General features: G+C 32.4%; 1 protein-coding gene across 1 annotated transcript; it reads left to right on the plus strand.

Moving 5' to 3' along the window:
* Positions 1 to 2,240: 2,240 nt before the first annotated feature.
* On the plus strand, positions 2,241 to 13,830 carry LOC135950464 (probable WRKY transcription factor protein 1). Its single transcript, XM_065500004.1, has 3 exons — positions 2,241 to 2,304; positions 10,564 to 11,819; positions 11,880 to 13,830. The coding sequence occupies exons 1-3, from the start codon at positions 2,241 to 2,243 to the stop codon at positions 13,632 to 13,634; spliced, it is 3,075 nt and encodes a 1,024-aa protein (XP_065356076.1). The 3' UTR covers positions 13,635 to 13,830.
* Positions 13,831 to 14,850: the final 1,020 nt, after the last annotated feature.

Here is a 14,850-nt window from a genome sequence, read left to right on the forward strand (position 1 = left end):
GTAGGGTCACACATGGCAAATATTTGACGAAAAAGACGTAACCGCTAAATAAAATATATTTTAATTCTTCTATTTATTGTTAAAAACTCTTTTTATTTAATACAATTCAAAACAATTATTTAGTTTTATTTTATTTGATGCTGTTTGAGTAAACACGTCAAACAAATTTGTGCTATAAAAAGTGGTTACGCTTTTTTGAGTAAATATTTGCCATGTGTGACCGTACCTTTAGTAATCCAGATATAGATCAAAAATGGAGGTTGTCCTGGTTTTTTCCTCATATCTCAGCCATTTGTGAACCGATTTAGCTGATTTTAAATATGAAACTTTTCGAAAGCATGTCTGACAGAATTATTTAAGATTTGGATCATGAAGATATCTGGGGTCTTCAGAAAATTGATTTCAACAAACAGGCGGACAGACAGACTCCGCTATCTATAAGGATCCAGAATAAATGTATATTAGGCAGGGTCGATTTGTATTAACGATCAAATAGTAAAAAATCGTATAGCAGAAACGCAATCTACGGAAAATTCTAAGAAAGTTTCCTCAAGAAACCATAAGTCTAAAATCAAATCCTAAAAATACGAAATGCGCAAGATTTCGTCTTTTATCCAATAAAAAAAAACTATTAAAAAAAATATGTATTGAAATATCATTGGATAGAAGACGAAATGCGCAAGATAGGATTTTATTTTAGACCTATGGTTTCTTGGGGAAAATTTCTTAGGATTTTCCGTAGAATGCGTTTCTGCTATACGATTTTTCGTGAAAAAAATCGACCCGCCCTAATGTATATACTTTATAGGGTCGGAAAATTTAATTGTGGAAATTACAAACGGAATGACTAACTTATATATACCCTTCTCACGAAGGTGAAGGGTATAAAAACAGAGTCCACAAGTGAATGTAGTTATTTGCTTTCATTACAAAGTAATGGTTAAAAATGCAAAATTTTTGCACTCTTAAAAGGTAACGATAACACTAATTTGAATTAATTCGGTAACGGTAACTTAGCGGCTTATTTCAGTAGCGGTAATTTCGATTTAAATGATTAAAAAAGTTCATTTTAAATTCTCTATAGAAATAAAATAAATGAATTTCCATAATTTAAAATAATTTACAGAATATTGGTAACGTAGAGGTAACGGTATTTACGATTATATCGGTAATGGTAATTGCAGTTATTTCGGTAATGCTAGCTTAGCGGTATCGGTAAACCAGCTGAAAGGGTATTTTAAGGATAGCGGTAACGGTAGCCAACCTTCTAAGTAATGCTGACGGTATGTAGTAGTCATTGAAAAGTAAGTTATTGAGTAATTGCAAGTCGTTATCATATTATTGTTGGGTTACTACTTATAACAGAATTCTATGATCTTCAATGTACATTGAATATATAGCTTCTTAATGTAGAAATTAGCACCAAATTATAAAATTTTAAAAATACAAACATTTGAAAACTCCCATTAAAACGAATACCGGTTTTTCTTAACGTGTATTACGTACAACTTCAGCTACTTGTACCTTCATCAACAAAAGCGACAACAATTTAGTGGCCATAAAAGAAATGGAAATTACTTGACTCTACTCTTCTACTAGTAAAAACATACATATGTGGCTAATAAGTTTTAATGTCCGTCCTTAAAAACATTCGGCTGTATGTCAATATTTTTAAACATGTATGAATGTAAATGTTTGTTTTGTCCGGCTGCATGTGGTAGTAGAAGCGGTAGTAACTTTTTAGCACTTTGCTCGATTTTTAAACACGACTTTAACTCATTTCTCTGATTTAGTTATTTTCATTTAACACCACTTACTTACTGCATACGATGAATGTATGCTGAATGAAGACTCGACCAAACCAAACCGAACTAAACTTGAAAATGTGTAACACTTTTTTCTGTGTGTGAAATTTATGTTTTTTTTTTTAATTTTTCTATTTATTCGATATGAAATTAAAACAAAATTTCTTTTAACAATGGCCACAATTCATATATCGTAGTCATTTAACGCGCGCAGTCGCAACGTTACGGACGGAAGGAAATTTATAACTACACACATATTTATGGATTAATTTTTAAATAAAAAAACCTATTGTGCTATTGTTTTATACACATATAACGATTAAATTTAATTAAAACGATTATTTAATAACGTTATAAAGGATTTTAAATAAACAGTGACGAATTAACGGAAACAAATTTAAATACGCTAAAATAACGGCAAAAAATATATTTGAAATGAAAAAATATCGTTACGGTTTATTCGCGCTATTGCTCTTTGGATTATTTTACTTTTCAGAAGGTATAGAGGAAAAATATCTAGAAATAATATTAATACATTAATATTTTATTCAAAAGTTCACCGCAATAATTGTGTAATGAAGTGTTTGGAAAAATAATTTATGCTCTTATTTAGTTAACTATTTAAGAAAAGAGAGTGTGTTAAAAAAAGTAAAAGAATAATATTGAAAAAGTAAACAAGATTGCCAAAAATGAAAAAAGGAAAAGTAAATTTCAAATGAAAAATTATATAGATTAATGAACTACATACATACATGTTTGTGGCTTAAAAAGTGAAGCTTATCATAAGCCCTGTCTGTATACGAGGGTAGTGTGTTAAATATTTTGGATTATTATAAAAAGTTGTCATTATGAAACAAATTTATATCCTATAAACAACTAAATTACAAATCGATCAAAGGACCAGTATATATTTAAAAAAACAAAACATTTTTATTACAAAAATAAACATTTTGTAGGATGCCAGTTTAATCCGAATAGAAATCAAGGAGATTGTTTGGATTTCTATTGAAAAGAATGAAAAAAAACATGATTGTAAAATTGAACTGATCATAATAACCGATTGAGTCGAATTATTATAAAGACGGATCGGTTTGATCCAAATGGAAAGAAAAAAATATTGTTCGCCTGTGAGAATAAAATACTTTGGATTTTTAAAAATAATAATGGAACAAAAATAATTGGGAAATTTTAATGATTTTTTATTGAAGTTTAAACCAAATGGAGAGCATGAAAATTGTGAACCTTTTTTAAATATAAATACAACACTTTGGATATTGGATCAAAGATTATTGAAAAATTAAAATATTTTTTTTAAACATCATCAAAATAGCCAATTGAGTAGAATTATTAAAGATCAGTGGTATGTACGCATAGCCACGAGGGTCCAAACGCGATATAGACGAATGTGACCGAAGCTGTTGAAATAAGAATATGAATTCAATACTTTAAATATGAAATGAACAGGATGGGTCAAACAAAGTATTTTGTTAAACATCATCAGAAAAACCAATTGACACGAGATATTATAGTTGAATAAAACATCAGTGGTTAATTTGCTCCATGAAACAGAAATGAACTTAGTTCATATTTTCACTAATAATCAAAATATTTAGTATTAAGAAGATCTGGATGATGGAATACAATTACAATAAAATATACGAAAGTTCCTTATTTCGAAGAGTGCATATCTTTGAAATTACCTACTGAGTTTTTCACCAATATCTAACAACTTTGTACGAGATGTTATATGTATATAAGATTCTATATATGTATATGTAATTTTTTTGAAATCGGAACACAAACGAAGAAATATTATTATTTTTAAAATTGAACATACCCGAGGTCTCCTAGCAAAAGAGGTCTTGAGCTCCAAATCTTCTCGTAAAAAACCGGAAGCTCGATTTTGATTTTAGAACCATGGTTTCTTCTGGAAAAGTTCTTAGAATTTTCCGTAGATTAGGAATTTGCTATACGCTTTACCACGTTTTTTGGGCCCGAACAAATTGACCCACCCTAATAGTCATGGAAGCCATGCCACCATTTTAGGATGTGTCACTGACAACTCTTTCACTATTGCACACCCATACCTTTCCACGACAGACGATTTTCTGTATCGATGATATTTTTGCCTGTATTGTGGAAAGTATGGTCATTAACTTGGAAATAAAAAAGACCTTAAGATCAATAAAATATAATTAAAAGTATTTGTTATATTTTGACATTATTAGAAATAAGAAACATTTGCATAATTTATGGAACATGATCTATTATCTAGCTGTTTCTACTATCTGCTCAATTGTTAAATTTTTTCTTGCTCTATCATGGTCAATATTCATCTTAATTATCTAAATAACCCCTAACTCAGGTTTATGAGTAGTTACAATAATAGGAGTGTTCGCGTACTTTCCAGTAAAAAATATCCAGTAACTTTATTTTAGAGAGTAAAAATAAATTACTCTCAATCTGAAAAGTAACAAAAAAAAAGTACGCGAACAACAATTTGTAAAAATAAGTTGTATTTTATTATAAATTAATTTAAAACGTTTGTTTTGGGCTATTTTACTTCTTTTCTTTGCAAAACATGTAAATTATATTAATTTTCAACTTTTTAGTTTTGTTTGCATTTGCAACCATATGTTTTAAACGTTTTTTATGTTGATATTTTTTACTGGACAAAAAATGTACAGTAAAAAATATCATGTTCTCTATCTACAAACTGTCACTTTTAACACTCTCTTGCTCTCTCGTTACAAGTTTTTAAAAGTAAACGAACGGAATCCCGTAACTTCCAGTGATAATTTGTACAAATTATTACAAATTATCAAGTACGCGAACGCAACTAATATGTGAATAAAAACATAACGGTATATGTCAGCGTATTCATGCATCTTGACAATGAATTTCACAACATTGTAGAAATTTGAGCAGTTTGGAAAACGCCCACACAGTGGTATAGAAAACAAGTAAGAGTGCTATATTCGGCTGTGCCGAATCTTATATACCCTTCACCAAATTATACTTCAAAATTTTAAATATTTTTAGGTAAACAAAATTTAATTTTTTTTACAGTTGCTTTTTGAATTTTTTGGAAAAAAAAATTTTTCCATTGTTATTTAAAATTTTTTTTTTTTAAATTTAAAAAAAAAATTTTTTTTTAAATTTTAAAATTTTTTTTTTTTAATTTTAAAAAAACTTTTTTTGTTTTTTCAATTTTTAAAAAAAAATTCGGGTTCAAAATTTTTTTTCCCGATTTTGACCCATTGTAGGTCCAACTTACTATGGTCTTATATACGTCGTTGCAAATGTCTTGGAAATATCTATCATTAGATATCCATATTGTCTATATTAATGTCTTAGTAATCCAGATATACAGTGGTGGCCACCAATTTAAGACAAATACTTGAATTTTTTATATCAACTGAATTTTAGGTGCGATAGCACCAAAATAAAAGGACCTCTAAGGGTATGCAATTTATTATTAATGTTTCTAGTTTCTGAAAAATGTTTGGAAAAATCGGTAAAACATATATGGACAAATATATGTGGAAATACGTTGACCCACCTCAGCGAACATCCGCTGTTAATAACATGATATGAGCGAAACTAATGGAACTAAAAATACGAAATTTGTTCCGAATATTTTATAATAATAAAAATATAATGATATAAATGTGACAAAATATGTTTATTTAAAAAAAAAATTTTTTGGTCAAGTTGTAGAAAAATCTTATGAGTTCGTGGTGAATATGTATGAATTGATACAGTCGAATAAAACACACTTGTGTGTTAAAACAGTCCTCATGCATACATATTTGTGGATATATTTGAAAAAGTAATTGAGAATTACATGGAATTTAGCAAACAATTTTTGTCTTAATTACCTGGCCACCACTGTAGGTAAAAAAATAGGTCAAAAATCGAGGTTGTCTTGGTTTTTTCCTCATATCTCAGCCATTTGTGGACCAATTTAGCTGATTTTAAATAGCAAAATTCTCGAAAGCATGTATGACAGAATTATTGAAGATTTGGATCCCGAAGATATCTGGGGTCTTCAGAAAACTGATTTCAACAGACAGACAGACAGACAGACAGACAGACAGACAGACAGACAGACAGACAGACAGACAGACAGACAGACAGACAGACAGACAGACAGACAGACAGACAGACAGACAGACAGACAGACAGACAGACAGACAGACAGACAGACAGACAGACAGACAGACAGACAGACAGACAGACAGACAGACAGACAGACAGACAGACAGACAGACAGACAGACAGACAGACAGACAGACAGACAGACAGACAGACAGACAGACAGACAGACAGACAGACAGACAGACAGACAGACAGACAGACAGACAGACAGACAGACAGACAGACAGACAGACAGACAGACAGACAGACAGACAGACAGACAGACAGACAGACAGACAGACAGACAGACAGACAGACAGACAGACAGACAGACAGACAGACAGACAGACAGACAGACAGACAGACAGACAGACAGACAGACAGACAGACAGACAGACAGACAGACAGACAGACAGACAGACAGACAGACAGACAGACAGACAGACAGACAGACAGACAGACAGACAGACAGACAGACAGACAGACAGACAGACAGACAGACAGACAGACAGACAGACAGACAGACAGACAGACAGACAGACAGACAGACAGACAGACAGACAGACAGACAGACAGACAGACAGACAGACAGACAGACAGACAGACAGACAGACAGACAGACAGACAGACAGACAGACAGACAGACAGACAGACAGACAGACAGACAGACAGACAGACAGACAGACAGACAGACAGACAGACAGACAGACAGACAGACAGACAGACAGACAGACAGACAGACAGACAGACAGACAGACAGACAGACAGACAGACAGACAGACAGACAGACAGACAGACAGACAGACAGACAGACAGACAGACAGACAGACAGACAGACAGACAGACAGACAGACAGACAGACAGACAGACAGACAGACAGACAGACAGACAGACAGACAGACAGACAGACAGACAGACAGACAGACAGACAGACAGACAGACAGACAGACAGACAGACAGACAGACAGACAGACAGACAGACAGACAGACGGACATGGCTTAATCGACTCCGCTATCTATAAGGATCCAGAATATATATACTTTATAGGGTCGGAAATGAAAAATGTAGAAATTACAAACGGAATGACAAACTTATATATACCCTTCTCACGAAGGTGAAGGGTATAAAAATAAAGGAAAATATATCTGTAACTTTTAAACGCTTAGTCCGATTTTAATGAAATTTGACACGCGTAAAGAGGAAGTCTTTTCGAGTTCAAGTTTTGAGCTTGGACCTCATGGGCGCGGCCATGGGATCCCAAAGTTGGATACCTCGGGTATGTTAAATTTTTAAAACGATTATATTTCTTCGTTTGGGTCCGATTTCAAACTAATTACATACAAAGAATCTCCTCGTAATGTACTATAAAAATTATCACTGTTCGAATAATTAGAAATTGCCGATTTTCAAATAACAAATAAACCGATTAATTTGTGTCGATTAACCGATTAACCGAAATTCCTTTTTTTGCACTTTAAAAAAAATTTTCCGTATCAATTTAAATACAAATTTCAAATTAAAATTAGATATTTTTTGAACATCCAATAAACATGATTAGTGAGTATGTATAACAACTGGCATACATATTTAATTTACATGTATTTGAAACTTTTTTTGTATTTCCATGTATAGACGAAACTTTTTTTGAAATGAGTCTTTTATCATAACTAAAAGAAATTATTAAATTAATCAAAATCTAAAACAATCCAAAAAGGAATATTCTTTATCAAGCTTTTGATTTCTCATCAATCAGCGAGAGTTTTTTTTCCAAGAAAAGTTTCTTTTTATAAAAGATTTTTTCAGAAGATCTCACTAAAATCCTAAAAAAACCCACACATCGCTCATTTGCTCAAAAAAAGTCATTTGTATTATAATATTTTATGACATCGTTTATAATATTTTATGACATTTTACTATTTCTTAAATAAATTTTCAATAAATCATGCGATTTCAGACATATAAATAGTAGATGTTAATATCTTTCTAAAGGTATTTATAGACGGCAATACTGAGTATTAATATTTGTCAAAAACTCAAGTATCATAATACAATTTCATCGTCTAAACAAAATTTGTATTAGATTTTCAAAAAATACAAATGATTTTTTTGATTTACGGTCGTTATTGAAAATTTGTTTAAAACAATTCAAAAACTTTTTATTTTCATATGTATCGGGTATGTATTTATAAAAACAAATAAGGCAAATAAAAATGTCAAGAAAATATAAAATAAAAATAAAATTTTCAGAAAAATATCAATCAACAAAGAAATAAAATAAACAATAAACGTTTTTTCGAAACGATTTTTTGAAATACCGACTGATTTCAATAATATTTTAAATTTGAAAAGTGTTAATACTCAGTATTGCCGTCTATAAATACCTTAACCTGTATTTAACACTTATCAAATATACGAGAAAACATGAATTTTAATTTTGATGTTTACAACAAAAAAAACTCTCACACAAAAAATAATTGAATTTTTTGAAAACTATATGAAAGATTATATAACAGTGCATATTTTGTATTACTCAGTTCATAAAACACGGATTTTGAGTTATGACGTTGTTGCAGCAAATAGGCGATATGTTTACAAAAATTATCTCAAAACCCTTATTTGCTGTTGTTTATGTTTTTGTACACAACATTCGTTGTTGTATTTTCAATTTAAAATTAAAATATAAATTATTCGGTTAATCGAATAATTTTAAATTAACCGAATAAATCTAAACCTGGATTAATTATTTGCTCGATTAACCGATTAAACCAGAAACCCGATTAATTGAATACCCTAATATTTGCATTAGAAAATTAAATTTTCAACATTTTTACCCACCCTCCGGTTTTTAGACATCAGAGGTTCCAAATATTTGTCGACTTTATCCATTCCTATTTTATTAGACCAGTACGCCAGTAGAGAAAGGAAGCATCGTTGTCGCTGTGTCCGCTGTTCTTCACTTGGTATCGAAAAGCGTACGAAGATGATATGCTCAGTTTGCAACAACGCTTTGTCTTACAAGTGTTTTGGATCATTCCACAAATTACATTTCTAAACTGCTATAAATGTGTACTTTCGTCTAAATTTATATTCTGATGAGGAAAATGGAAAATTCTAAAGAGATATAAGGACGAAGGGTGATCGATGAATATGGGGATGATAAGTAGATAATGCACTGGTCTATCAAAAAATATCTTGCTAAGGAATTAGAAGATTGCCTAAGAATTAAAAAAAATATACAAATAAAGATTTTGAACGATTTTGGAGATTACTTTACAATTTCAAAATCCTCTAAAAACTCTATATTTTTAATAAATCATTTATGTAAATGCAAGAGCATTATTTAATAAATAAAAAAAAAATAATAATTTATTATCATCTGAAAAAGTTGAATTATTTTATTAACTTGTTTTCGGCAAACAAAACAAGTATTTGTTTTGTTTATATTAAACTTATCACACGGGCCTCGTTGATAAATACTTGTACTTTCTTTTAAATCACACAATAACATTTTTAACAATGTGTTACTTTTTCGTCGAAAAAAAATAATGTGGTAGTAAATTGTATGTAGATTTCTTTAAGTAATTTCAAAATAAACAAGAACTCAAATTAATAAAAAACAAAAAATAAACAAAAAATACAATCTAAACTTAAATATTTTCACCCAGGAATGAATAGGAACCATTTATTGAAACAAAACAGTGGATGGCATAGGGAGAATATGGAATATGGATTATAATAGCATGTAAGTGTTGGTTCACACACGTCTAGTTTACTTAAGCAAGTCTTTAGTTTGTAGAAGAGAGATGAGAAGAGATTGGAAAGATTTTCCTATTTTTCTTTCTCTCTCTTCTATTAACTCATGACTTGCTCATGTAAACTTGACGTGTGTGAACCAGCACTTATGTCACACTCTGTTTCTAACCTGCTATTGATTGCAATTTTTGTTTCTTGTTTGATTATTTTTATGAATTGATGTTATTCGTGATATTAATGTGTAAAAAACCGATCGTGTTCGACCCCTGGGGGCTATGAGTGCCGACCACTGAATTAAATTATAAGACGTCCAGTGGGGCAATTTTGAAAAGAAGTGAAAATAAACCTGTATTTTCTAAACAGATCGTCCGGTTTTAAGACCCCTATTACACTAGGAAATTAAGTTGCGCAAGTCTCTTGTGTTTATAGATGCCAGAGATATTGTCGGGTTAAGGAGAAGAAAATTATACATGCTGTTTTGTTGTTTATAGATGCCAGAGATATTGTCGGGTTAAGGAGAAGAAAATTATACATGCTGTTTTGTTGTTGAGCAAGAGACTTGCGCAACTAAATTGCCTAGTGTGAAAGGGGTTAATAAAATTTCTCATGGCTATAAAAGAGGTGTAATTGAGTTTAAGTTTTGAATTTGGACTTTAAAATCACATAAATATTTTAAAAATGTTGGTATCTACATATAGAACATAATCGATTGGTTCATAATTAGTCATAGCTCCTATATAAGACCCACATGAACCGATTTGACCTACTATACTTTCTTAATTGTTTTCATTTAACTCTTTAGTATTTAAATCAATCTTACAATTCTACTTAAATAAACAAATTTTTGATTTCACCCCTATCTAGGTAAACCATGTCCAGAGCGAACGAGGCCCCACAAGACCCGCTGTGATGCCTACTACAAATGTACCGAATTAACGGCCGACAAACATGTCTGGGTGCCATCACGTTGCGAAGAAGGACTTGTTTATGAACACAGTCTAACGGTATGTGTGCTGCCAGCCGATGATTGGGAATGTTTGATGGGTGACCATAAGACCAGTACAACTCCTAATCAGAATAAAAATGAACAACGACAAACAAATCCGACCAGTAACAAAGATGCTGATATTTATATAGTATCAAATGCTGAAGACGATGAAAGCAGTCTAAATAGTAAATATGATGATGGCAAGGTGGAGATAATCATCGGACCAGGAATAAGTGGTGAGGATAAAAGTGAGGGAGGTGATGACGAGCTCTATGATGGCAGTGGTAATGGAGGTGAATTGGTTGAGCTGGATGGTTTTATGCCAGCACAAAATCGTGAGGCTGAAACTGATAATGAGACAGTAATGAATGTAGGAGAAAACCTGGAACCTACTAAGAAATTTAAAAATGATGTCCAAAAAATGGAACAAAAGGAAGAACTCGAAGAAATGCTACAAACTATAAAAACTAAAGCAGAATTAGGCCAACCCTCTACGAATATAGATCCTAAATTAACAGCACATTTGCAAAGACTGTCTCAGCTAATAGATGGTTTGAAAACCACCTATCAAACACCGGAAGTTAAGCCACAAGATGAGCAGACACTGAGGCCGGACCAATTAAATGCTTTTTTGGCTCATTTTAATATCAAAAATAAATTCGATAGTTTAGATCCTAGCGAAAGTTTTTCGGGTGCTGGTGGTACAACGACAGCTACAGCTAAACCCAATAGAACCTTACATTACAAACATGAGTTCAGTACTAAATTGAGTCCCGAAACGAAAGTGGTTTTATCAAATATGTTACCCCATCGCTATGGTTCCAATAATCATGACAATGGCAATTTGGGTGGTGGTTATTCCAATTCCCAAATTGTGGTTAATAAACCAGAGGGTTCTGTTCTCTTTAGTCTACCCCCTGAACATCATTTCATGGAACATCCTGAATATTCTTCAGATAATACTCCTAAAATTTCCGAAGAAACTTTGAAAACTGTTTTAGAATTGTCCAAACAAATGATAGCTCAACAAAATGTGCCAAAAGTCATACCAAATCCCACATATTTTGCTTCGCCCATAATGCAACCCATACTTTTGACCCCACACGTTGACAGTCCCTTCTCTAGCAATTACATGGGCCAAAATTCGGGCTTTTCTGGCCAGTTCAGTAATGGTGGGTCTTATAATCAAAACTATAAATATAAAAAACCTGGCAAGAGACCTCAACACAATGGTGGAAATAATGGTTATAACGGAAATGATAATAACGGTTATGGGAGTGGCAACAGTAATGGTTATGGCAATGATAAACCAGGCACCACTATAATACACAATAATGTTATACCAGTCCATGTATCCACCACAAATTCGGGAGAAAAAGAGGTCCTGGATAGTTATGGACAAAGTTTGGGTTTATATCCACCACATCACGAAGAAAGGCCTGATTCCAATTCAGACTACAATGATAATTCCCATTCAAATGATGGCTATTCAATGGGTTATCAAAATAATGAGTATTCGAGATCAACCACGAAAAGACCTTCATATTTAAATATGGCAACAAAATCCAGTTCGTATGGTACTACGCCTAGACCGTATGATTATCAACCTACTTCTAGTACCATTAACCAGTACTTTACACCTAGTGAACACTTGGGCGAGCATAATGTAAACAATGTCTTTCCATCGGTGGACAATTTTGGCAGCATCCCAAGGCCCATGAAGGGCAAAAGGCCGAATCAACAAATGTATAAACCCTCTCAAGAGAACATGAACAATGAGGAAGGCTATGGTTCTCCAAACCAACTGTTTTCTCAGAAACGACCGAATTCTCAAAATTTTGAGATCATGGATAACGACAATGATGATAATTATCAAGATGACAACAATGAGGAAGAATCTCAGCTAATTTCCTACACATATGGTAACAAAAAAAAACCGGCACAACAAACGCAGTACCAAAACTATGCTAACTCTGGTTCCCAGTCATCTATTAACTCAGCATTCAGCTCCAACAATCCATACATGCCTAGACCTCAAACGAATAGCCACAATTCCATTTCCTCTTCCAATTCCTACTTTTCTTCAGGTAAAAATAAATATACCCCCATTAGCTCACCCATATCATCAGCATATGCAGAAGGTACGCAACTGGTGAATGTAGGGGGAAATTTCATAAGCTTTGATGTTTTTCAAAATTCTATACTTCCTCTAGTGGGCAACAACCCGGCCAGCTTTTCTTCCACCCTCAACAATGTCGAAGTGATAACCTGTGCGGCTGGGGTTAGACAACCCAATATCACGGATTGTACCCGCTACTATGTGTGCAGTAAAAAGGATGGCAAAGTTTTGTCATACTCCTGTCCTCCCTATACCGGCTTCAATAGTGAAGCTCGTATTTGCGATGCCAAAACGTATGCCATGTGTAATCCCGATTCTGGAGTTCCAAGCTATTCCGTTTCCGAAAATAAACGCATACAAATGGAGACGTTAAAGGCTTTACAGGATGCCAAACGGCGGCAGATGTTGCAACAGCAGCAGCAACAACAACAAGCCATTAAAGCGCAAAACCTTGCAAATCTGCTGCAACAATACAATCCCACTTCCTCCTCCACCTCATCCTTCAACAATCAACTGACATCGATATCATCACCGGATCAAGATAGTTCTGAGCAAAATATGCTTAACTCCTATATGCAGCAGGCAGCCTCTATGTCACAATCCTTTGGCACAACTCCCAGGCCTCAATTAACCACCTCCACTGGCAAGAAACGCAAATATTATTGCAAGGAGGGTGATAAAATCGCCGATCAAACCTCCATGTATAATTATTTTGTTTGCTACAAAAACGCCCAGGGTCAAATGAAGGGTCATAAGATGACCTGTTCGAAAGGTTTACTATTTTGTCCGAAAACCACTATGTGTACCTTGCCATCAAAATGTTCGTAATTTATTTAGTCGTAGTACTATATTTAGTTTTAATTTTCAGTATTTGCCAATTATTTTTTATGTTATTTATTTAGTTGATAAGTTTAGCGACACAAAATTATTTATTTATTAAAACAAAAAAAAACTAAGAATTTAAATTAACACAAAGTCTAAACAAAAAAATTATATTAATTACGGCTGTATAATTATTTTATATTTATAGTAAGAAATAAATTATTGTTTAAAACGAAAATACCAATTGAAAATATTTGTGTTTCTATTTGAAAAGGTTTTTAAAATAGCGGTATTCACAATGTAGTAAAAAATGTACTTGGACTAGTAAAAAAGCAGAAAAGCTATTTATTAGGGGGCCAATCCCAAAATCCCGGGGTCCCGAAAAATCCAGGGAGCCCGGGATTTACATTTCTAAAATCCCGAATCCCGGGATTTGTAAAATCCAGTCCTGTTTGTCATCCCTACTATTTATTGACAAACATTTCAATTTCTAATGTATTTTGTTTTTAGTTTTTTGATATTGTGCTCTTTTACATAGAAAAAATATACATAGAGCGGAAACAATCCTGTATAAGACCTAACTCAGTTGTCAAAAACATAAGTGGTGAGAATGTGTAAGTAAAAAAAATATGTGAAAACAAAAACAACACTCGTATTTGTATTTTTATACCCTTCACATTCGTGAGAAGGGTATATATAACTTTGTCATTCCGTTTGTAATTTCTACATTTTTCATTTCCGACCCTATAAAGTATATATATTCTGGATCCTTATAGATAGCGGAGTCGATTAAGTCATGTCCGCCTGTTTGTCTGTTGAAATCAATTTTCTGAAGACCCCAGATATCTTCGGGATCCAAATCTTCAATAATTCTGTCAGACATGCTTTCGAGAAGTTTTCTGAGATATCAGGAAAAAACCAGGACAACCTCGATTTTTGACCTATATGTGGATTACTAAGTCATTAATATAGACAATATGGATATCTAATGATAGATATTTCAAATACCTTTGACATAGTAAGTTGGACCTACAATGGGTCAAAATCGAAAAAAATATTTTTTAATCCGAATTTTTTTTTCACCAAAAAAAACAACAAATTTTTTTTAAAATTAAAGAAAAATTTTAAATTTAAAATAACAATTCAAAAAGACATTTTTAATTATCATAAAATGATAAAAACAACTTTGGAAAAAAAAATTTTGTTTACCTAAATATATTTA

This window comes from Calliphora vicina, chromosome 2, assembly GCF_958450345.1.
Source record: "Calliphora vicina chromosome 2, idCalVici1.1, whole genome shotgun sequence".
Classification (NCBI taxonomy): domain Eukaryota; kingdom Metazoa; phylum Arthropoda; class Insecta; order Diptera; family Calliphoridae; genus Calliphora; species Calliphora vicina.

Excerpts from the sequence above, each read along its gene's own strand:
- LOC135950464 (XM_065500004.1), top strand. The coding sequence starts at position 2,241 with ATGAAAAAATATCGTTACGGTTTATTCGCGCTATTGCTCTTTGGATTA. Across the intron at positions 2,305-10,563 it reads ATTATTTTACTTTTCAGAAG|GTAAACCATGTCCAGAGCGA; the intron begins GTATAGAGGAAA and ends ACCCCTATCTAG. Across the intron at positions 11,820-11,879 it reads GTCCCTTCTCTAGCAATTAC|TATAAATATAAAAAACCTGG; the intron begins ATGGGCCAAAAT and ends TATAATCAAAAC.